This window comes from Microcaecilia unicolor, chromosome 1, assembly GCF_901765095.1.
Source record: "Microcaecilia unicolor chromosome 1, aMicUni1.1, whole genome shotgun sequence".
NCBI lineage: Eukaryota > Metazoa > Chordata > Amphibia > Gymnophiona > Siphonopidae > Microcaecilia > Microcaecilia unicolor.
This window is the reverse complement of record NC_044031.1, coordinates 69554593-69573367: the sequence shown is the minus strand read 5'-3', so window position 1 is coordinate 69573367 and position 18775 is coordinate 69554593. Positions and strand designations below refer to the sequence as shown.

At 44.8% G+C, this 18775-nt stretch overlaps 1 protein-coding gene across 2 annotated transcripts in view; it reads right to left on the bottom strand.

Moving 5' to 3' along the window:
- Window positions 1-18775, bottom strand: part of NUB1 (negative regulator of ubiquitin like proteins 1) — a 113473-nt gene that overhangs the window by 23782 nt on the left and 70916 nt on the right. For both annotated transcript variants that reach the window (XM_030198193.1, XM_030198202.1), the window contains 3 exons: window positions 10879-11065; window positions 2398-2505; window positions 2096-2248 (listed from right to left, as the gene is read on the bottom strand). In XM_030198193.1, the coding sequence (XP_030054053.1) occupies window positions 2096-2248; window positions 2398-2505; window positions 10879-11065 (448 nt within the window). The remainder of the gene's footprint in view (window positions 1-2095; window positions 2249-2397; window positions 2506-10878; window positions 11066-18775) is intronic.

The following is an 18775-nucleotide window of genomic DNA, read 5'->3' as shown; positions in this document are numbered from 1 at the left end:
GTGGTTTTTTTTTTTTTTAACTAATGGCGCGGCGGCGCCTCATCGTCGTTTGGGGGGGCATTGCCCCCCCTCGCCCCCCCCAGTCTACGCCTATGGCTTTTAGGCACTTAGCTGTGCGGGTGCTGGCCCTGAATATCAGCCAGCACCTGCACAACTGTTAAAACATTTCCCAGCCCCTCCAATCCCCTTCCTACACCCTCACCCCCAGAAACATAACCCTTTCTGATCCCCCTCTTCCCCAAAACAGCTATTTCCCCCATTGCCATCACCATAGGCCCCCCTCAGGCCTATATAACATCCCTGATAGTACAGTGAGGGCAGGAGCAAACCCCACTTGCTCCTGCCTCTAGCAGCTGCCACATCCTGTGAAGACTTTCGATCCTGCTTAGCCTCGGAGAATAGACCACAAAGAAAAAGACGGAAGCATCCTCCAAGGACGGTGCAAACCAAAGATGGAACAAAAAGTGGAGGCAACAGTCAAATGTAGGAACCAGGTGATTCTTTTATTGCCAGCATCAATAATAAGAATAAAGCCCAACTGCTGACTCCATTTTTTTGTTCCATCTATCCTTGGAGAATATTCATTGCATGCATTTTTTTCTTAAATCATTTTTATTGAAATGCAAATAAAACATTCATGACATAAGGAAATATCTTGTAACTAAACAATAGCATGTCTAATTCACCTCCCACCCATCCCAGCTGTAGCCCCCTAGTATATCAACAAGCCTAAACATGTACTAGTCTACTGCATCTATTTTAATAAATAGTGACTTAACAGTAACATTATTCATTCTTTAAGATGTCTCTCTAGACATCCACTGAACTGCTGATGACAAATATACAAACAAGAGAGTCACAAATTACCTCATGGTACTGGAACTGATCAGTACATCACACAGACACTGCAAAGGCTAAACTACCACATCTGCCACATCACCTCATAAACAGATGGATCTCTAACAACTCCTCCTCTGCAACTGCTCCACTACCCTATTCCCAAAAACTACCCCTGCAACATCACCCTACATACTGCCCCCAAAACTACCTCCATAACTGTTCCCCTCAACCTACAAACTGCAGCCACTCTCAAAAACTACCACTGCAACTGTCCCACCCCTCTGCAAGCTGCCCCACCTCCTAAATTACCTCCATAAAACTGCCCCACCCTGAATTATTACCCCCCCCAAAAATGCTCCCGCACCTTGCAAACTACTCTACCCCCAAATACTCTTATGCAACTGCCCTCCCATCCCACTAACTGCCCCACATCAAAAACTATCCTCCACAATTGCACCCACACTGAAAACTGCTTCTATCCCCCCAAAATTACTCCCCTGAAATGTGCCTAAAATCCTGCAAACTTCTGTCAACTTTGCCACTACCCTGCAAACTGTCTGATTCCCAAATTCTAAGCTCAGAACTGCACAGCTACCCCACAAACTGCCCCGCATCAAAAAGAAAAAAAAATAGACCTTTCCACAGCTGCCCCACCACCCAAAACTACCCTTACAACTGCTTCATTACCCCACAAACAGGTCAAACCATAAAAACATAGCCCCCCAAATGCTCTACCACTCCACTAATTGTCCCACCTCCATAACTTATCCTCCATCTACTGCTGCACCCCTAAAAATTATCTGCCACATCTGCTCCACCACCCTGCTAAATGCCCCATATCTAAAAAATATTGTCAGCTTACTGCCCTAGCCCCACAGCTGCTTTGGCTCCAAAACTACCCAACTGCCCCATCTCCGTGAAAACTGCTCCTCTCCTCAAAACAGCCCTACAACTGCCCCATCTAAAAAAAAAACCCTATGCCCTCACTCCCCAAAACCACCTCCTGCAACTGCCTCACCATCTTGCATACTGCCCCATCCCAAAAAATACCCTTGCAAGCTGCACCACCATCTCAAGCTACCCCCCCCCCCCCCCCCCCCAGTCTCAACACATGCAGTGCACACATAACGCACACACAATGAAGGGTTGGAAAGAATATCATGAGCCATGCTTGTCTAAGAAACAAAACGCCAAAATTACTTTACCTAAGACATGAGCCCAGTTCTCCTGTGCGGTATAAGAAATAAGTGAGTACCTCTCTTATGTTGGCAATGTGACTAGCAGCATATTCCACATTTCCATCACAAGCTCGTAGACTCAGCCGTGCCTCTTGGGGTAAGAAACCCAACTGTAACAAACTATCCACTTTTGCAGGATCGATGGAGAGCTCCTGGTATAAACTATTCGCCTAAAATAACAGAAGCAAAGAACTTCAAACTATAAAGAAAAATTTGACAAGTACCAATTAACCTGCAGAAGACAGACTCTAGTCTAAATACTTTCCCTACCCTAAGATGATGCAAAAATATAATGCTGCAACGAAGAAGGTGGTTTTACCTTTAAAAGACAATCCATGGTTTCTTTCAATCTACCACTGTGAAAATGCAATATTCCTTGAAGCAGGTAAAGTCTTAGAAACAATACTTTCTCTCTCCCATAGCTTCCCTAGAATGTTTTAAAGAAGAAAAAACATTAAAATGATGTTCATAAACTAGGTTGTTAACAATTAAATCCATGCTGGGTTTTCTGCTCCAGAAAATATTAATTTGAATATCATTCTAGTACCTATATATCTTTTCATCGGATATATTCTGTGCATATATATATTGTATATATATGGCCGCCCTTGCTCTCAGTAAAATACAGGTCAATGGCTCAGGCTAAAGAGCTAGGCCTCTGCAAGCAAATGGCTCATAATAAGAGCTAGGCTTCTTAAAATCAGAATAATCTCTGATATAAAAGAGAGCTAGCTTGTAAAAATCAGAGGTCACTTTTGACACAGTTACATTTCACTGTGGCAAGTGCTGAACTGGCAAGGGTGGGGGCAATCTACTCTATAAACAATCCTGAGATTGGCACCTGCAAGACGTCATAAGCAAGAGTTGCTATGGTTACATAGAGATAGTGCTGGGTCAGCTGCACCCCAGATGGGACCATCCAAAGGGGGGGCTACAGGAAGGTTTGGGAATATGTGAAGTCATTCTGATCAACTGATAAGGACTAGGAGCCCTGTTGAGACAGCTGGGGTCCATTGAAATGAATAGGGCCAAAATTGTATATAAGCAGCAGTTTGAGGAGTATTAGTTCAGACGAGACGAGAAGAAGAAGGAGATGAGAGGAGAAGACGAACAGAGAAGGGAGACTCCAGAAGGCTAGAGAGAGAGGACGTGCCATGATATGCGGTTCCATTATGTGAATGCTTAACCTACCTGTATTACCATTGGTAAGATTGTAATAAACTATCTTATTATATCTACTACATACTGGGTTCCTTTCTAATTACAAGAGTCCATACTGCCTGATGGTGTAAGCCTGTCATGAGCAGATTCAAAGTTGGGAAAGCTAGATATTTGGAGGGCATATGTAACTTTGCCCAGAGAGAGATGAGACGGGCCACTGCTTCCGCTGCTTGATTAGCAAAGGCAGATTCGGAGAAAATAAACAATATATAACAGTATTTATTAAAAAGTTTCATTCAAACATCTCAAAACACTTTATAAACTGACAGCATCACATCTAGGCAAGAAATTACATGAGACGCATAAACAATCATTGTAACTACCGTATTTTTCGGACTATAAGACGCACCGAGCCATAAGACGCACCTAGGTTTTAGAGGAGGGAAATAGGAAAAATTTTTTTTTTCCTTTTTCCCTCCTCTAAAACCTAGGTGCTCCGATGCGTCTTGTCCGAATCCCTCCCTCCGAGTTCGGGATCACCCTCCCCCCGGCCCTGTCACCACTTCTCCCTACTCACGCGATCTTCCCTGGTGGTCTAGTGACGTCGGGGCAGGAAAGAGCCCCCTCTTTCCTGCCCAGCGCGCTGCTCTCCATCCTCCTGTATGCATTGCTGCCTGACGGTCTCGGCGAGATTCAAAATGGCCGCCGAGAATTGAAGTCTCGGCGGCCATTTTGAATCTCGCCGAGACCGTCAGGCTGCATACAGGAGGATGGAGAGCAGCGCGCTGGGCAGCAAAGAGGGGGCTCTTTCCTGCCCAGACGTCACTAGACCACCAGGGAAGATCGCGTGAGTAGGGAGAAGTGGTGACAGGGTCGGGGGGGGGGGGGGGAGGAGGTAACCCTGACGGCGATCCGGAACTCAGAGGGCAGGCGGCCTGCCAGCCAGCCAAATCTACCTTCGGACTATAAGACGCACCCCCCATTTTCCTCCCAAATTTTGGGGGAAAAAAGTGCGTCTTACAGTCCGAAAAATACGGTAATAAGAAGCTGATAAAATGCAGCACACACACACAGAATGTAATTTACTTATAACAGCACAGAAAAGGCAATTCTATAAAAGAAACCAGCCATAAATCTGGTGTAAAGGCTGGTACCTAGATTGCTCAAAAACCTATGTAAATTATGTAGGCTGATATTTAGCCCTTGGTGGTCAGTGATTATCATGGCACTGACTGCTGCAGGCAGAACTTGATCCAGACATTCAATGCCAGGCCTAATTCAGGCACTGGCATTGAATTTCTGGGGCTTGCATAGCTGCTGGCCAATATTCTGACCGGGGCCCAGATAAAGCTGTCAACTTTAGGCACAAGCTTTTTTACAGCAGCCTTTGACACAGTGTAAGTGCTCACGCCTAAACTTAGGTGTGCACATGCTGATTTACGCTTTATTCTATAATGGCAATTTCATGCACTATTGCTGTTACAGACTTGGCGCTTAATGTCCATATTTTTCATGCCTCATTTTTGGCTCACTTTTTTTGAATCTGCTACCCTTTAAGGCATGAGAAATGCTTACCACAAAACGCATTTAAGCATTTTATGGCAATATCCTCTTTTCCATGGGCTAACCATGAGTTATTTTTAATATAATTTTTTGGAGGAAAGGGAAAGGGAATTGGGACTTGATATACCACCTTTCTGAGGTTTTTGCAACTACATTCAAAGCGGTTTACATACATTCAGGTACTTATTTGTACCAGGGGCAATGGGGGGGGTTAAGTGACTTGCCCAGAGTCACAAGGAGCTGCAGTGGAAATTGAACTCAGTTCCCCAGGATCAAAGACCACTGCACTAACCACTAGGCTACTCCTCCACTGGTTGTCGGGTGGAAAATGGGCATGAAAGCATTAACCAGCTAGCTCATTCGCTGCCAAAAAGTGGGAGTGGCGATGGGCGTGGAATGGGAGGGCCATGGGCACTTTGAAAATCTATGTGCAGGGTTGTAGAATACACCTACTCCACGCCTAACTTGGGCGCCAGGATTTACATTAAGTTTTACTTGGCATAAATGGACTTTGTAGGGACTAAACACATTATCACCAAAACCAAAAATGGAGTTGGCAGTGGGTGAGAGGAACAACGTATTTTTAGCACTCTGGAAATAAATCTAAATTACCTCTCCCCGCAATCCGAACCCACAGTCTACAATTATTACGCACACTTATACTTATACTGAGAGTAAGACACAAGGCTCGGATGTCATTATAAAAAGGCAAGCTGTTTATTGGCAGCAAATAATAATAAATGTAACCAGAGACAATGAATCATGTTAACCCAAAATGATGGTGAAGGGTCTGGGTGTAGTCAAGATAGCGCATACTCACCTAATTCTGAAATTAGGATACCTAACCACCCTAGGCACTCATAGGCACTACGGAGATAACAGTTCAGACCTGACAGATGGTATCACTCATGAACACTGGATCTGGAAGCAACACAGGCACAGATGATGGTAGATCAGGATCAGGAACACCGGTATATGATGATGCCAGGATAAGGAACTCATGGGCCAATGATCAGAAGCAAACAAGGACGTTAGAGGCTATTAGCGCCATACTAGCGCCCAAGTTTGCTACTGTCCCATGATCAGAGCCCCCGAGCTCATGAAACAACATGTTCACGGGCTCTGACCGCAGCATGCAAATGCATGCTAAACAGAAATTTTATTATTCCTCCCAAATGATCAGCAGGCAACGTGCCAAACATTGGCAGGCTTCCCATGGCAAACCCTACACCAGCTTAGAGCTGGTGTTAGGGTTTGCAGAACACTGGGAAAGCATAGGGAGCCCTGTCCAGTATGCATTTGCATGCTAGCAGGCCCCCCATCCCCCCCAACAGAACCCCCCTCCCCGCAGGAGCCCTGAGCCCCTACCCCAAGCCAGCAATATGAGGGCTGGAGGTCTGCTAGCAGCCCCCCCCCCCCCCCCCCCCGTAGGAGACCTGAGCCCCTACCCCAAGCCAGCGATATGGGGGTTGGAGGTCCAGCAGACCTCCAGTCCCCCCCAACCCTTCATGGGGGCTGGAGGTCAGGTGGATCTCCAACCCCCCCTTGCACCCCCCAAAAAAGCCCTGGTGGCCCAATGGGCCGAAAATGCAAGCCCCCACCCCCAACCTTGTGGTCTAGCGGCTCCATTCCCCACCCATCCTATACCTTAGTGGTGGAGGGAGTAGTACACTTCCTCCTCTTCCAGCGCTGCCTTGAAAATGGCACACAGCCCTGGGATACTCGCTGGTCATTGCGGTGATGGTAGCTGCTTCCCAGAGATTTGTCTCCGGAGTCGACCCTTGCCCTGGGATACTCGCTGACATTTTGGGTGTTCAGGTTTCTTGCAGCCAGGCATGGAGGTGTTTGTAGAGGGTTCACCTTCATTGTGCGCAGGCAGAAATTCTTGTGCCTCCTCAAACGAGCCAACTTGATTCAGCTTGCCCTCCTTGTAGAATACCAATGCAAAAGGTTGTTGCCATTTGCAGCGAATTCCCTCCTCCCACAAGCGATGTGTTAGGGGTCGTAATTCACTCCTCCTTTTGAGAGTGATGGTTGAGAGGCCGTGATAAATCTCTATCGGATAGCAGTCCCACACAAGAGGATGCGAATAGAGGGTGCCTGAGGGTGGGTAGGGTCAGAGAGTAAGGTGGCTGCAATACGCTGTACCACTACTACTACTTAACATTTCTAAAGCGCTACTAGGGTTACGCAGCGCTGTACAATTTAACATAGAAGGACAGTCCCTGCTCAAAGGAGCTTACAATCTAAAGGACAAATGTACAGTCAGTCAAATAGGGGCAGTCTAGATTTCCTGAAAGGTATAAAGGTTAGGTGCCGAAGCACATATTCGGGAAGCTCTGGTAGTCCCCGAATCTGTATGTTGGAGCAGCAGCTCCTATTTTCAAGGTCTTCTACTTTGTCCAGTAAGTACCTGGTTTCTCTTTTTTGATCCTTCAGCTGTTGTTCTATTGCATGCTCCTCCAGGTCTACTTCCGCTTCAGCCACACGTTGTCTGAGCTCTGCTATTTCACTGCGGAGATCCACACCCAGTACCGCAAACTCCTGGTGGAACGCTTTAAGATCTGCTTTAATTTCCTGAAGCCAGGTGTAGATTGTTGCCATCGAGTCCTGTTGTGAGGATGGTAACGGCTTGGAATCGGTGAGCGGAAGTTCTCCCAGTGGCGACTGCTGCTTCTCTGTTGCCTTTCCACCAGGATCCTCGTGGTCCAGGCCCAGGGCCGCCACCCTCTGCTGAAATGTGTATGCTTGTAAAATCAACCGCTTTAGAGCGGGAGGCTGCCATTGCCAGAAATATTTTCTCTCTCCCACTGCTATTATATTCCCGAGGAGGACTGCAGAGGAAGCTAATAATTAGCAGGATATTGGGAGCTCCGTGTTCAAGCAGCCATTCATGTCGGTGATGTCACTTCCTCCACTTTAAGTATTGTTTTTCTTCAAAATGGGCAATATGGGTGAATTGTACGTACTATCGCACTGTCAGATGATGCCTCGACTTTCCAAGGTGTTTAAAATCTCCTCTACAAACTCATAGGACGCCAAAGGGATTTTATATTGGCACATGAAAACAGGTTTACTGTTAGGCTCGGATGGAACACTCGTGACATGGAGGTCGGTCAGCCCACAATCATATGAGTCCACTGCAAAAAGGTGCTGATACTTGTAGATCAGAATCCTAAGCTGTTGTCTCTTTTCATCAGTGGTGGAGGCATCAACCTGGATGACTTATTCCTCCACTATAATCTTGAACCTTGGAAAAGGGTAATTGCTATCAATTTTCATCGACTCTTCTACCTTGTCACACACAGAAACTGTCTGCACAATGTGCACTGCTTGAGAATTTATGTGAGGTGATTCGGAACATACCCCAACACCCTCGGAACCACATGTGAGGAGTAGATGGTCCTCCTCTAATTTTATCAAGGATTTTGAAAAATTACAAGAGGACCTTACAAGACTGGGCATCTAAATAGCAGATGACGTTTAATGTGAGCAAGTGCAAAGTGATGCACGTGGGAAAGAGGAACCCGAATTATAGCTACATTATGCAAGGTTCCATGTTAGGAGTCACAGACCAAGAAAGGGATCTAGGTGTCATCATGGATGATATGTTGAAACCTTCTGCTCAGTGTGCTGCTGCAGCTAAGAAAGCAAATAGAGTGTTAGGTATTATTAGGAAAGGAATGGAAAACAAAAATGAGGATGTTATAATGCCTTTGTATCGCTCCATGGTGCGACCGCACCTCGAATATTGTGTTCAATTCTGGTGGCCGCATCTCAAAAAAGATATAGAGGCATATTTTCAAAGCACTTTGGGAGGCTATGTTCCATAGGTTTCTATGGAACTTTGGGAGGCTAAGTGCTTTGAAAATGAGCCTCATAGTGGAATTAGAAAAGGTGCAGAGTAGGGCAACAAAAATGACAAAGGGGATGGGACGACTTCCCTATGAGGAAAGGCTAAAGTGGCTAGGGCTCTTCAGCTTGGAGGAAAGGCAGCTAAGAGGAGATATGATAGAGGTCTATAAAATAATGAGTGGAGTTGAATGGGTAGATGTGAAGCGTCTGTTTACGCCTTCCAAAAAAACTAGGACTAGGGGGCATGCGATGAAGCTACAATGTAGTAAATTTAAAACGAATCGGAAAAGCAGTATAGAATGTTTTGTACTTTTTTGGGATCTTGCCAGGTATTTGTGACCTGGATTGGCCACTGTTAGAAACAGGATACTGGGCTTGATGGACCTTTGGTCTTTCCCAGTATGGCAATACTTATGTAACTTCTTATCATATGACCAAACAATACATCCACAAGACCCTGTAAACACACTTGGGTATCTCCCCCACTGGGCTACAAGCCCAAGTTCTAGGGGCAGGACCAATGACAGATAAGCTAACTTCAATTCCAAGGAAGGAGTCCCCTACTAAGAATCCTAAGGCCTCCCCCTTACAGATGGGGACCGCTTTGGGGAGACTGTTCGTAACCAGAAGATAAATAGGGCATCACTTATTTCCAAGCATGGCACAGCACAGCACAAGTGGTTAACCCTAGTTCAAGAAATCAGGTATTTGGGTTAAAGAAAGCCACCTTATCAAAGGCTTGATGAACTGGGCGAATCTAGAGTTTTAAGGGAAAGTCCTGCACCTCTCCAGGTATTCTGTAATAAACATCTGCTCCATTCCCCTGTATACTTTTGTCAGCCAACTGTGGTCCTTCTCCAGGATTTTCTTCTGTGAACACAGAAGAGAAGTATTTGATTAGCACATCTTCTTTGTCCTCATCATTTCCACATAGTGGTTCTTAGCATCTTTCAGTCTTACAATTCCCTGAATAAAATCTTGTCGCCTTTCTTTACATCTCTAGCCAGTTTTTTCTTCTGCTTTTGCTAGTCATATTTTTCTGTCTTTTTTTTTTTTTTTTAGTTTTATCCTTAAACCTTTCTGTGCGTACTTCTGCATTTCTTGAATGCCGCCTCTTTTGCCTTTATTTTGTCAGACTCTTATTTGAAGAACCAGACTGGTTTTCTTTTTTTTTTTATTGCTTTTGTTTACTTTTCTTATATAAAGATCTGCTGCTGCATTTATAGCACCTTTCAGCTTGGACCATTCTTTCCACTTCTCTAATGTCCTCCCTATCCCAGCTCTTTCTTCAGACACTCTCCATTTTACTAAAATTGGAATATTTGAAATCCAGGACTACGTGTTTTCTGTGTCTGAACTCCACTTTAGCTCTTATATCAAACAATACCGTGTGATGATCACTATTGACCAGGTGGGCGCCAACCTAGGTGGTGGACACACTTTCCCCATTTGTGAGCACTAGGTCCAGCGTCCATTCTCTCGTCACCACTTATCTGAGCACAGCACTTTGACAGGCATCCAATATCCTTCTACTTCCTTCTGATTCAGCAGATGGGACATTACAATCTGCATCCAGCAATATGAAGTTTCCCAGCAACAGTACTTCCTTTTTCTTTCCCAGCTTCTGGATATCTTTGACCAGATCCTTTTCTAGCTTCTCTGTTTGTGTTGGAGGACTGTGGATGACACATATTGGCTCCTCCTTTCCCCAGGTCCCCTGCATTTCAGCCACTTCAATATGATATATATATTAAAAATTTAAACATTTGTATCCTGCCTATCACTAAGCAGCTTACATTAATAAAAATATACATAAAATTGCAAAATCACACAAAACAAATCTAAAAAAAACACTTCCCAATGACAATACATCAGGAGAGCCTGAACTAGGAAGCAGCTATACAGAGCTCAAGAATACACATTCACTTTTGCATGTGTTTTAGAAAAGGCTCTATGTCAGCAGATCCTTTTCTAAAATACCACCAGAACGGAGATTGCCCTGACCTGGACATCTCCATTTTGATCTCTATGTTCTATGTAAAAATCAGTTTCAGGACTATGGTTGAAGTTATTAATCTTTGTGTACATATTTTTTTATTATACAGATATTATATATGTATACATATATATAGGTTGACAGTGTATCACCTAGTAACTAACAAGCAGCCATATAGCCTAGTGGCCTTAAATTCATTGAATGATATGCTACAGTTAGGCTTACTTTTATGTGGACCAGCCGTTCCTGATTTTCACCATAGCATTTCTTGAAGCATTTCTGGGCAGTGTCTAACTTCTTTCCTGCATCATCCAGGCAGTCCAGCTGTTGCAGGCGAAAGTAACACCACACAATGTCCAGCTGCAGCACAGCATAATTATCCACAGAATTAAGCAGCTCTGTGCCACACTTGCTGCAAAAGAGTAGCAGACACCTAATGACCCACTTCTTAGCCATAAGCAAAAACCACAAGTGTACCACAATATCAAATGCCTGGCTGTGTCAGGTTCAAGGAGGAAAGCTTTCCTTAAAACTACAGATTCAGAGTTCTATCAAAGATGATCATTGTTCTAGAGTCTGTGGGGAAAGATTCTGCTTCATTTAATATGTTTTAATACTTCAAACTGGCAAACAGATGCTTGATACTACTGCTGTCGTTCTTAGGTGAGTTATGTTCCATTTCTTTATACATATCATAAATTAAATGCACGCCAATAGACTGCATAGTGGAACAAAGAACACGACAGAAATGATTTATAGTAATAGTAGTAGATAAGGATCATTAAAACTGATTCATGTGCCTAATTTCATTCCTGTTGCAGTGCCATAGACCCCAGCTGAACTCTGCTTTCCCCTCACTTATTTGCAACTGGAGCATCTATGTGCTTATCCCATGCTTTCTTCAATTGTTTTTTTATTTTTATTTATCAATTTCTAAATATAATTACAGCATAACACTACCAGAACTACTACTATTTATCGTTTCTATAGCACTACTAGACGTACACAGCACCGTACACTCGAACATGAAGAGACAGCCCCTGCTTGACAGAGCTTACAATCTAATTAGGACAGACAAACAGGACAAATAAGAGATAAGGGAATTACTAAGCTGGGGATGATAAAATAAGGGTACTGAACAAGAGAGTAAGGGTTAGGAGTTAAAAGCAGCATCGACAAGGTGGGCTTTTAGCCTAGTTTTGAAGACGGCCAGAGATGGAGCTTGGCGTACCAGCTCAGGAAGTATATTCCAGGCATACGGTGCAGCAAGATAAAAGGAATGGAGTCTGGAGTTAGCGGTGGAGGAGAAGAGGGCAGATCATAGAGATTTATCCAGTGAACGGAGTTCCCAGGGAGGAGTGTAGGGAGAGATGAGAGTGGAGAGGTACTGAGGAGCTGCAGAATGAATGCACTTATAAGTCAACAACAACAACAAGGAAAATGACAGTATACTGAGGAAAAGGTATTTAAAGAAAACAATATTCAAAATGAAATCAGCTACTATTGATAGTCCACAATAAAGAGGAGAGGGACCAAATATTGCAGAGATGGAACAAGAAAACAAATATTTAAGGAAGCTAAAGAGGTTGTCTGCTGATGGGCACAATATCAATTTCACCAAAGCTCGCAGGAAAGGCCATTCATTGTGGAATACTGGAGGATGCCACTGACTTATTAGTCAAATGTAGAAAACTGCCCTGGGTCAAAAAATACATATCTAGCACCTTAAGAAGTAATAACATATTTTCAAGGGAAGCAAAGTAACAATAGTTACCCCCAACTGAAGCACCTTTGGTCTTAATAACAAAAATTGCTTTCTCCTCTTCTGTGTTGCTCTAGATACAGCAGGATGCATCCTTATCTTATCTACATATATAAAACTCTCCCTCAACGTTCTATTTGCACTGACGTCACTGAAGCCAGGTTCGTAAGTTCGAAGCTCTGAAGCCAAACAAAATCACAGTCTGTGGGCCCCGCCCTCACGTCAAACGTTATGACGTTGAGGGCGGAGCACATTCTCAGCTCCAACGTTGTACTGCACTGTAGCTCTGCTCCGCCCTCGCGTCAAAACGCGATGATATCGAGGGCGGAGCACACGTTACTTCGGCAGGTCAGTGGGGTGGGGGGGCCTTCGGAGAGGGGGGAGCGCCGGCAGCGATGACATCGGTGGGGGTGGAAGGGGGTGCACTGGCAACACACACATCGGGGGGAACGGAACGGTCACGGACGCTGGGGGGCGTGCCAAAAGGGCCAGGGTCACAGCACATTCGCACGGAGGCTGCAGGGGGGCCGGCGACACACAGGGACGGAGGGGAGCCTTGCTAGCGCCCGTCTCATTGCAATTTGAAACGGGCCTTCGTTACTAGTAATTCATAAACAAAACATCTTTATATTTAAAGAATAGCTTCAAGAGCCATTCCCTTTCAGAATCTAATGCCATCTCCACTAATAACGTAGGAGGAGCCAGGACCTCCAAATCAGACCGTTCTAGGAAATTCGTCAAATCCAAACTGTCCATAGGTAACTCTTATTGGTGGGGCAGGGCTTGCTGCTTACCAACAGGGAGGTAATAAATTTTAGAGACAGGTGGAAATGAGGACTCCAGGGTACCTTCAAAATTTCTGACAAATATTTGTTAAATATATCTAAAGCAGAAGTAGAATATTGCTTAGGAAAATGTATCAGTCTCAAATTCTGACATCTGAAAGCATTTCCCAAACTCTCAGCTTTGGCTCGGAGGTTCACACTATCTCTCATCCAAGTATCTCCTCGGGTTTCCAAAGTATCCAACCTCATTTGAACTAATTCCACATTATTTCCCAAGTTAGTCACTTTATTCTTTGAGAATGCTAAATCTGGTGTAATCAAATCAACTTTTGCAAACCCTGAGTACCTTACAACTTTTGTATCTGAGATCCCAAAGATGATTGGAGAGTTGAAATAGCCTCCCAAATAGACTCAAGATTCCTAGGGGAGGTGAGAGGGTATGTGAGAATACTTGGCTTGTTGTCTACAGAGAACACGTAACTTCGCTTTCTCCAAAGGACAAGCAGGCCAATAGTATTCTCATATCTGGGAATCCCTAGTTGCCAGGCTCACAGAAAATAACAACAGGATAACAGAGACTTGAAATATCAAAGACTTCAAGTCAATCGACCTACACTATATACAATCTAGTTGTGGAGATGCAGCATGGAACAGAACAAGACTGGGCCAAGGAGGGTGGAATTGGATTCTAGGCACCAAACAAATTCTGAAGAACTGTCTGAATGAACCAGTTATCACGTTGGGTATCCCATTCAAGGCAGTAATGAGATGTGAATGTGTGGACCAAAGACCATGTCGCACCTTAAGTGGGCTACCTCATGGCTTTGATATTATGAGCCTTGACATGACCTTCTAGAGTCAAACCAGCCTGGTCATAAGTGAAGAAAATACAATCTGCTAGCCAATTGGAAATAGTGCATTTGACGATGGCTAAATCATCCTGTTTGGGGTCAAAAGAAACAAAAAGCTGGGTGGATTTTCTATGGGCTTTAGTTGGCTCAAGTTCACTTGTAGTCCAAGGTATGCAGTACACCTTCGCCAGGATGGGCATGCAGCTTTGGGAGAAACGTTGGCAGAACAACTGACTGATTAAGATGGAACTCCAACACTAGCTTAGGAGGGAACTCAGGGTGTGTGTGAAGAACTACCTTGTTGTGATGAAACTTCGTGCAAGGTGGATCAACTACTAGTGCCTGAAGCTCACTGAGTCTGAGAGCTGAAGTGATTGCCACCAAAAACATAACTTTCCAGGTCAAATACTTAATTTGATAGGAGTCTAGCAGATCAAACGGAGCGCTCATCAGCTGGGTGAGAACAACATTGAGATACCATGACACTCTAGGAGGGTTGACCAGGGGCTTTGACAACAGCAAACCTCTCATGAATCAAACTAGAGGTTATACAGAGATAGGCTTAACCAGTATATGAAATTGGTAAGCACGGATTGCACCAAGAAATACCCTTACAGAGTTCGTTTTCAAACCAGACTCAGATAGGTGCAGGAGGTATTGAAGCAGTTTTTGTGTAGGGCAAGAGAGGATTCTAGGGCCTTGCCCTCACACAAGACGGCAAACCTTCTCCATTTAAAAGAATAACGTCTCTTAGTGGAACCTTTCCTGGAAGCAAGTAAAAAAATATTTTGGAGACACCCTCTGGCAGATTCAAGGTCTGACATCTACGCTCTCAACAGTCAGGTCGTCAGGGCCAGAAACTGTAGGTTGAAAACGCAGAGGTGACCCCTTGTTCTGCATTATAAGAGTCAGAAAACACTCCAATCTCCATGGCTCCTCAGAGGACAACTCCAGAAGAAGAGGGAATCAGATCTGTCTTGGCCAGAATGGAGCAATTAGGATCATAGATCCCTGATCTTACCTGAGTTTCAGCAAAGTCTTCTCTATGAGAGTATTGGAGGATACGAATAAAGAAGACCATCCCCCATAAAGAAGGAGAAAGGCATCCGACGCTAGTCTGCCATGTGATCTGAGCCTGGAGCAGAACTGAGGGACTTAGTAGTTGAGATGAGTGGTGAACAGATCCGGGAGGTGGGGGGTGCCCCACTCTCAGAAGATCTTGTGAAACTGCATTACCATGCTCAGTCTGTCCACCAGCTGTTGTCCTTGTCAGCCACATACATTGCTCGTATTACCATTCCATGATGGAGGGCCCAGTGCCACATCCATACCACCTCCTGACACAAGGGATAAGATCCCATATCCCCCTAATTGTTTACATAATACATTGCAACCACATTGTTGGTCTGGATGAGAAAATTTGGTTCTGTAGCCTCTCTCTGAAAGCCTTTAGAGCATCATTTTTCAACCAGTGTGCCACAGCTGATCCCCAGATGTGCCACAGGAGTTGGGCCAGCTTAATTTGTGCCAGAATGGAGTAAGTTTTCTTGTCTCTAGCAGTCGGTGGCAGGGAGCAGTGATTCATACAGCCTGCTTGTACCAACCCTGGAGCCTTCTATATGAAGCTTCCGCCTATGTGGAAGCAGGAGTTACATCAGAGAGAAGGCTCCGGGGTCAAGAGAGACAAGGGGAGATGCCTGGTTGCTGGCTGGAGAAGGGGACTGGCGGGAGAGATGGACTATTTTTGTGGGGGTAGAGGGAACAGAAGGTAAATGCTGGACTATTTTTGTGAGGGTGGGGCGGGAGGGAAGGTAAAATGTTGGACTCTTTGTGAGAGGGGTATACCTTGACAATTTTAATACTGTATAAGTGTGCCGTGAGATGAAAAAAGTTGAGTTTAGAGCGTTCCAAATAGCCCTTAGCTCCAGAAGGTTGATGTGGGTATCTGTCTCCTGAGCAGATCACACTCCCTGGGTAAAGCCCAGCTACATGAGTCCCCCCCCAATCCCAAGTTGGAGACATTCATTGTCAACACCTTTTGAAGCGGCGGAATCTGGAATGTCTCACAGTCAAACTGAGCCACATTGTTTACCAGAGGAGGGATTGAACAAGCTCTTGAGGAACTCAGATGACAACCAAATGGTGGAAATCCTCACCACCCAAAATAAGAAATATACAGGAACATACTAGATTTTGCAGAATCCTCAAACTGTTCCTATTCAAACAAACCCTCACAAAGAACAACTATATCTCAAACAATTAATTATTACCTAAATTGGTTATTACTCTACCTATCATTAACTTTCTCTTTGCTTCAGATACAATTTCTCATTCATAATAGATTTTCTAAATGTTAAACATCCATAGCTATCCCAGTATGTTCATGATATTGTATTGTAAAATTGGATTCTTACAACAAATTACTTTCTTATGCATTATTCTTTGTTATGTATCCTATACTGTTTATTGTAAGCACACTGAACTCAAACTTGTATGGGATAATGTGAGATATAAATGTCACAAATAAACAAATCCACTAGATTCCCCGTGGTTTGAGACCACTGGGAAGCCAGAGTATATTGGGCGTCTCTTAAATGGAGGCGAGCCATGGGAATGACATGCACTGTGGAGGCCATGTGGCCTAACAATCTCAACATCTGCTGAGCTATGACCTGCCTGCTGCTCTAGACCTGGGAAGCAACTGCTCTCAATCTGCTCTTGCCTGGGGCAGAAAGGCCCCAGCTTGCACAGTATGTAGCATGGCTCCTAAGTATTCCAATCGCTGAAATGGTGAAAAAATGGGACTTCTGTTAGTTTAGGATGAATCCTAGGAGCACCAGCACCTAGTTCTGTGCATTGATTCTTATGTTCCTTCCGGCAATGTGCTCTTGACAAGCCAATCATTCATATAGGGAAACACAAACTCCCAGTCTGTGCAGTGATGCTGCGACTACTGCTAGACATTTCGTGAAGACTCTAGGAGCTGATGCGAGGCCAGATGGCTGAACGCTATACTGGTAATGGTGTTTCCCTATTCGAAATCTGAGATACTTACTGTGGCACGGTAGTATCGATATATGGGTATAGACATCCTTCAAGAACAGAGAGCATAGTAAATCTTGTTTCTGAATCATGGGGAGTAGGGTGCCCAGGGAAATCATCTTGAATTTTTCTTTGACCAGGAATTTGTTCAGGGCCCTTAGGTCTACGATGGGACAAACTCCCCTCCCCCCCCATCTTCTTGGGCACAAGAAGTTTCTGGAATAGAATCCCTTCCCTTTTTCCCCAGGTGGCACTGGCCTGCAGAAGGGCAGAGATTTCCTCTACAAGTACCTGAGAACTAATGTAAGATGCTCTTGGTGGGCAATTTGGTGGCTTCTGACAACAATGATGCGCCTAATATAGGCAGACTGCTATAATGGGCCAACTTTGATGGTAAAAATTCAGCTTGGATGGCGGCTATGCTCTCTTGGAGCTAGTCAATAGCTTGTCCCTTGCTTTGACTGGGGAGCAGGCTGGGCCTTCTAAGGCTGGGACTGATGTGGCTGGGAGTGTTGGGGCTGCTTGGTAGAACAGGAAGGTGGTGGAAACTTCAGATGAAAACCTCCTAGTAGAGGAGGACAAAGCTGGAGGCTGCCAAGAGAGGGACTGAATGGTGTCAGTATGTTTCTTGATAAGATCTGAAACCTCCCCCACCTTATCCCCCAAAATATTATCTCTTCGGCACGGTACATCCACTATACTCTCCTGATCCTCTGGTTTCATGCCAGAGGCATACGGCCAAGTGTCTGAGCATCCCCACACCCACAGAGGAAAATCTGGACACAATATCGAAGGTGTCATAAGTGCCCCTGGCCAGATATTTCCTGCAATTCAACTATTTGTTGGCCAACTGGCAATGCTCCACAGCCTGCTCTTGAGGGAGTGAGTCCATGAGCATACTATGCACCAAGGACTTCAAGTATATGCTCGTGTAGAGCTGGTAGGACTGGATGGAGTTAATTTGCATTGAGGCCTGATGAAACCTTTCTCCCAGAGTTCAGAGCACGAGCCTCTCTACCTGGGGAGCCAAGGCATGAGTCCTGGAACTTCTGGCTCATCTGAAAGCAGATTCGACCACCAGAGAGTGGTGAGGCAATTACGCCCTCTCGAATCCGGGAGCTTTCTGGATACATCATGAACTGAGAAGGGAGAGCCTCAATTCTTCATCAGTGCATCTTTAAGGATAGGGTGTAATGGAACTGTGAGCCCTTCCTTAGGAGGAGATTCATAGTCCAGGACAGATAACGCCATCCTAGGCTCTTCCTCCATCTCCAACTTAATGTGAAATGATTTTTATTGAGTTTTCAACCAAACAGTACAGTAGATCAACAATCCCAAACAGAAGTACAAAATACCCAATTCTCATACCCTAAACCCACCCCAAGCCTACACCTCCATCTCCAACTTAAATGGGATGGCTAAAGCCATTTCTTTCACAAAATCTGTGAAAGAAAGACTCTAAGGTGGATATTTATGCTTCTCTTCAGGTGGGAAGGGGTCAGAAGGGACTCCATATGACTCTTCCTCTGAGAAGTAATGAGGATCTTCATCTGACTCCCATGAGTGGTTCAAGGACAACTCCTTGCAATACTCCTGATGGGCAGAGTGAGTCTGTGCCTGCCCTGGCTTAGTGGAACCATATCCATGCCCCGGAGGGTGCCAAGGTATAGCCCTACTCTCAG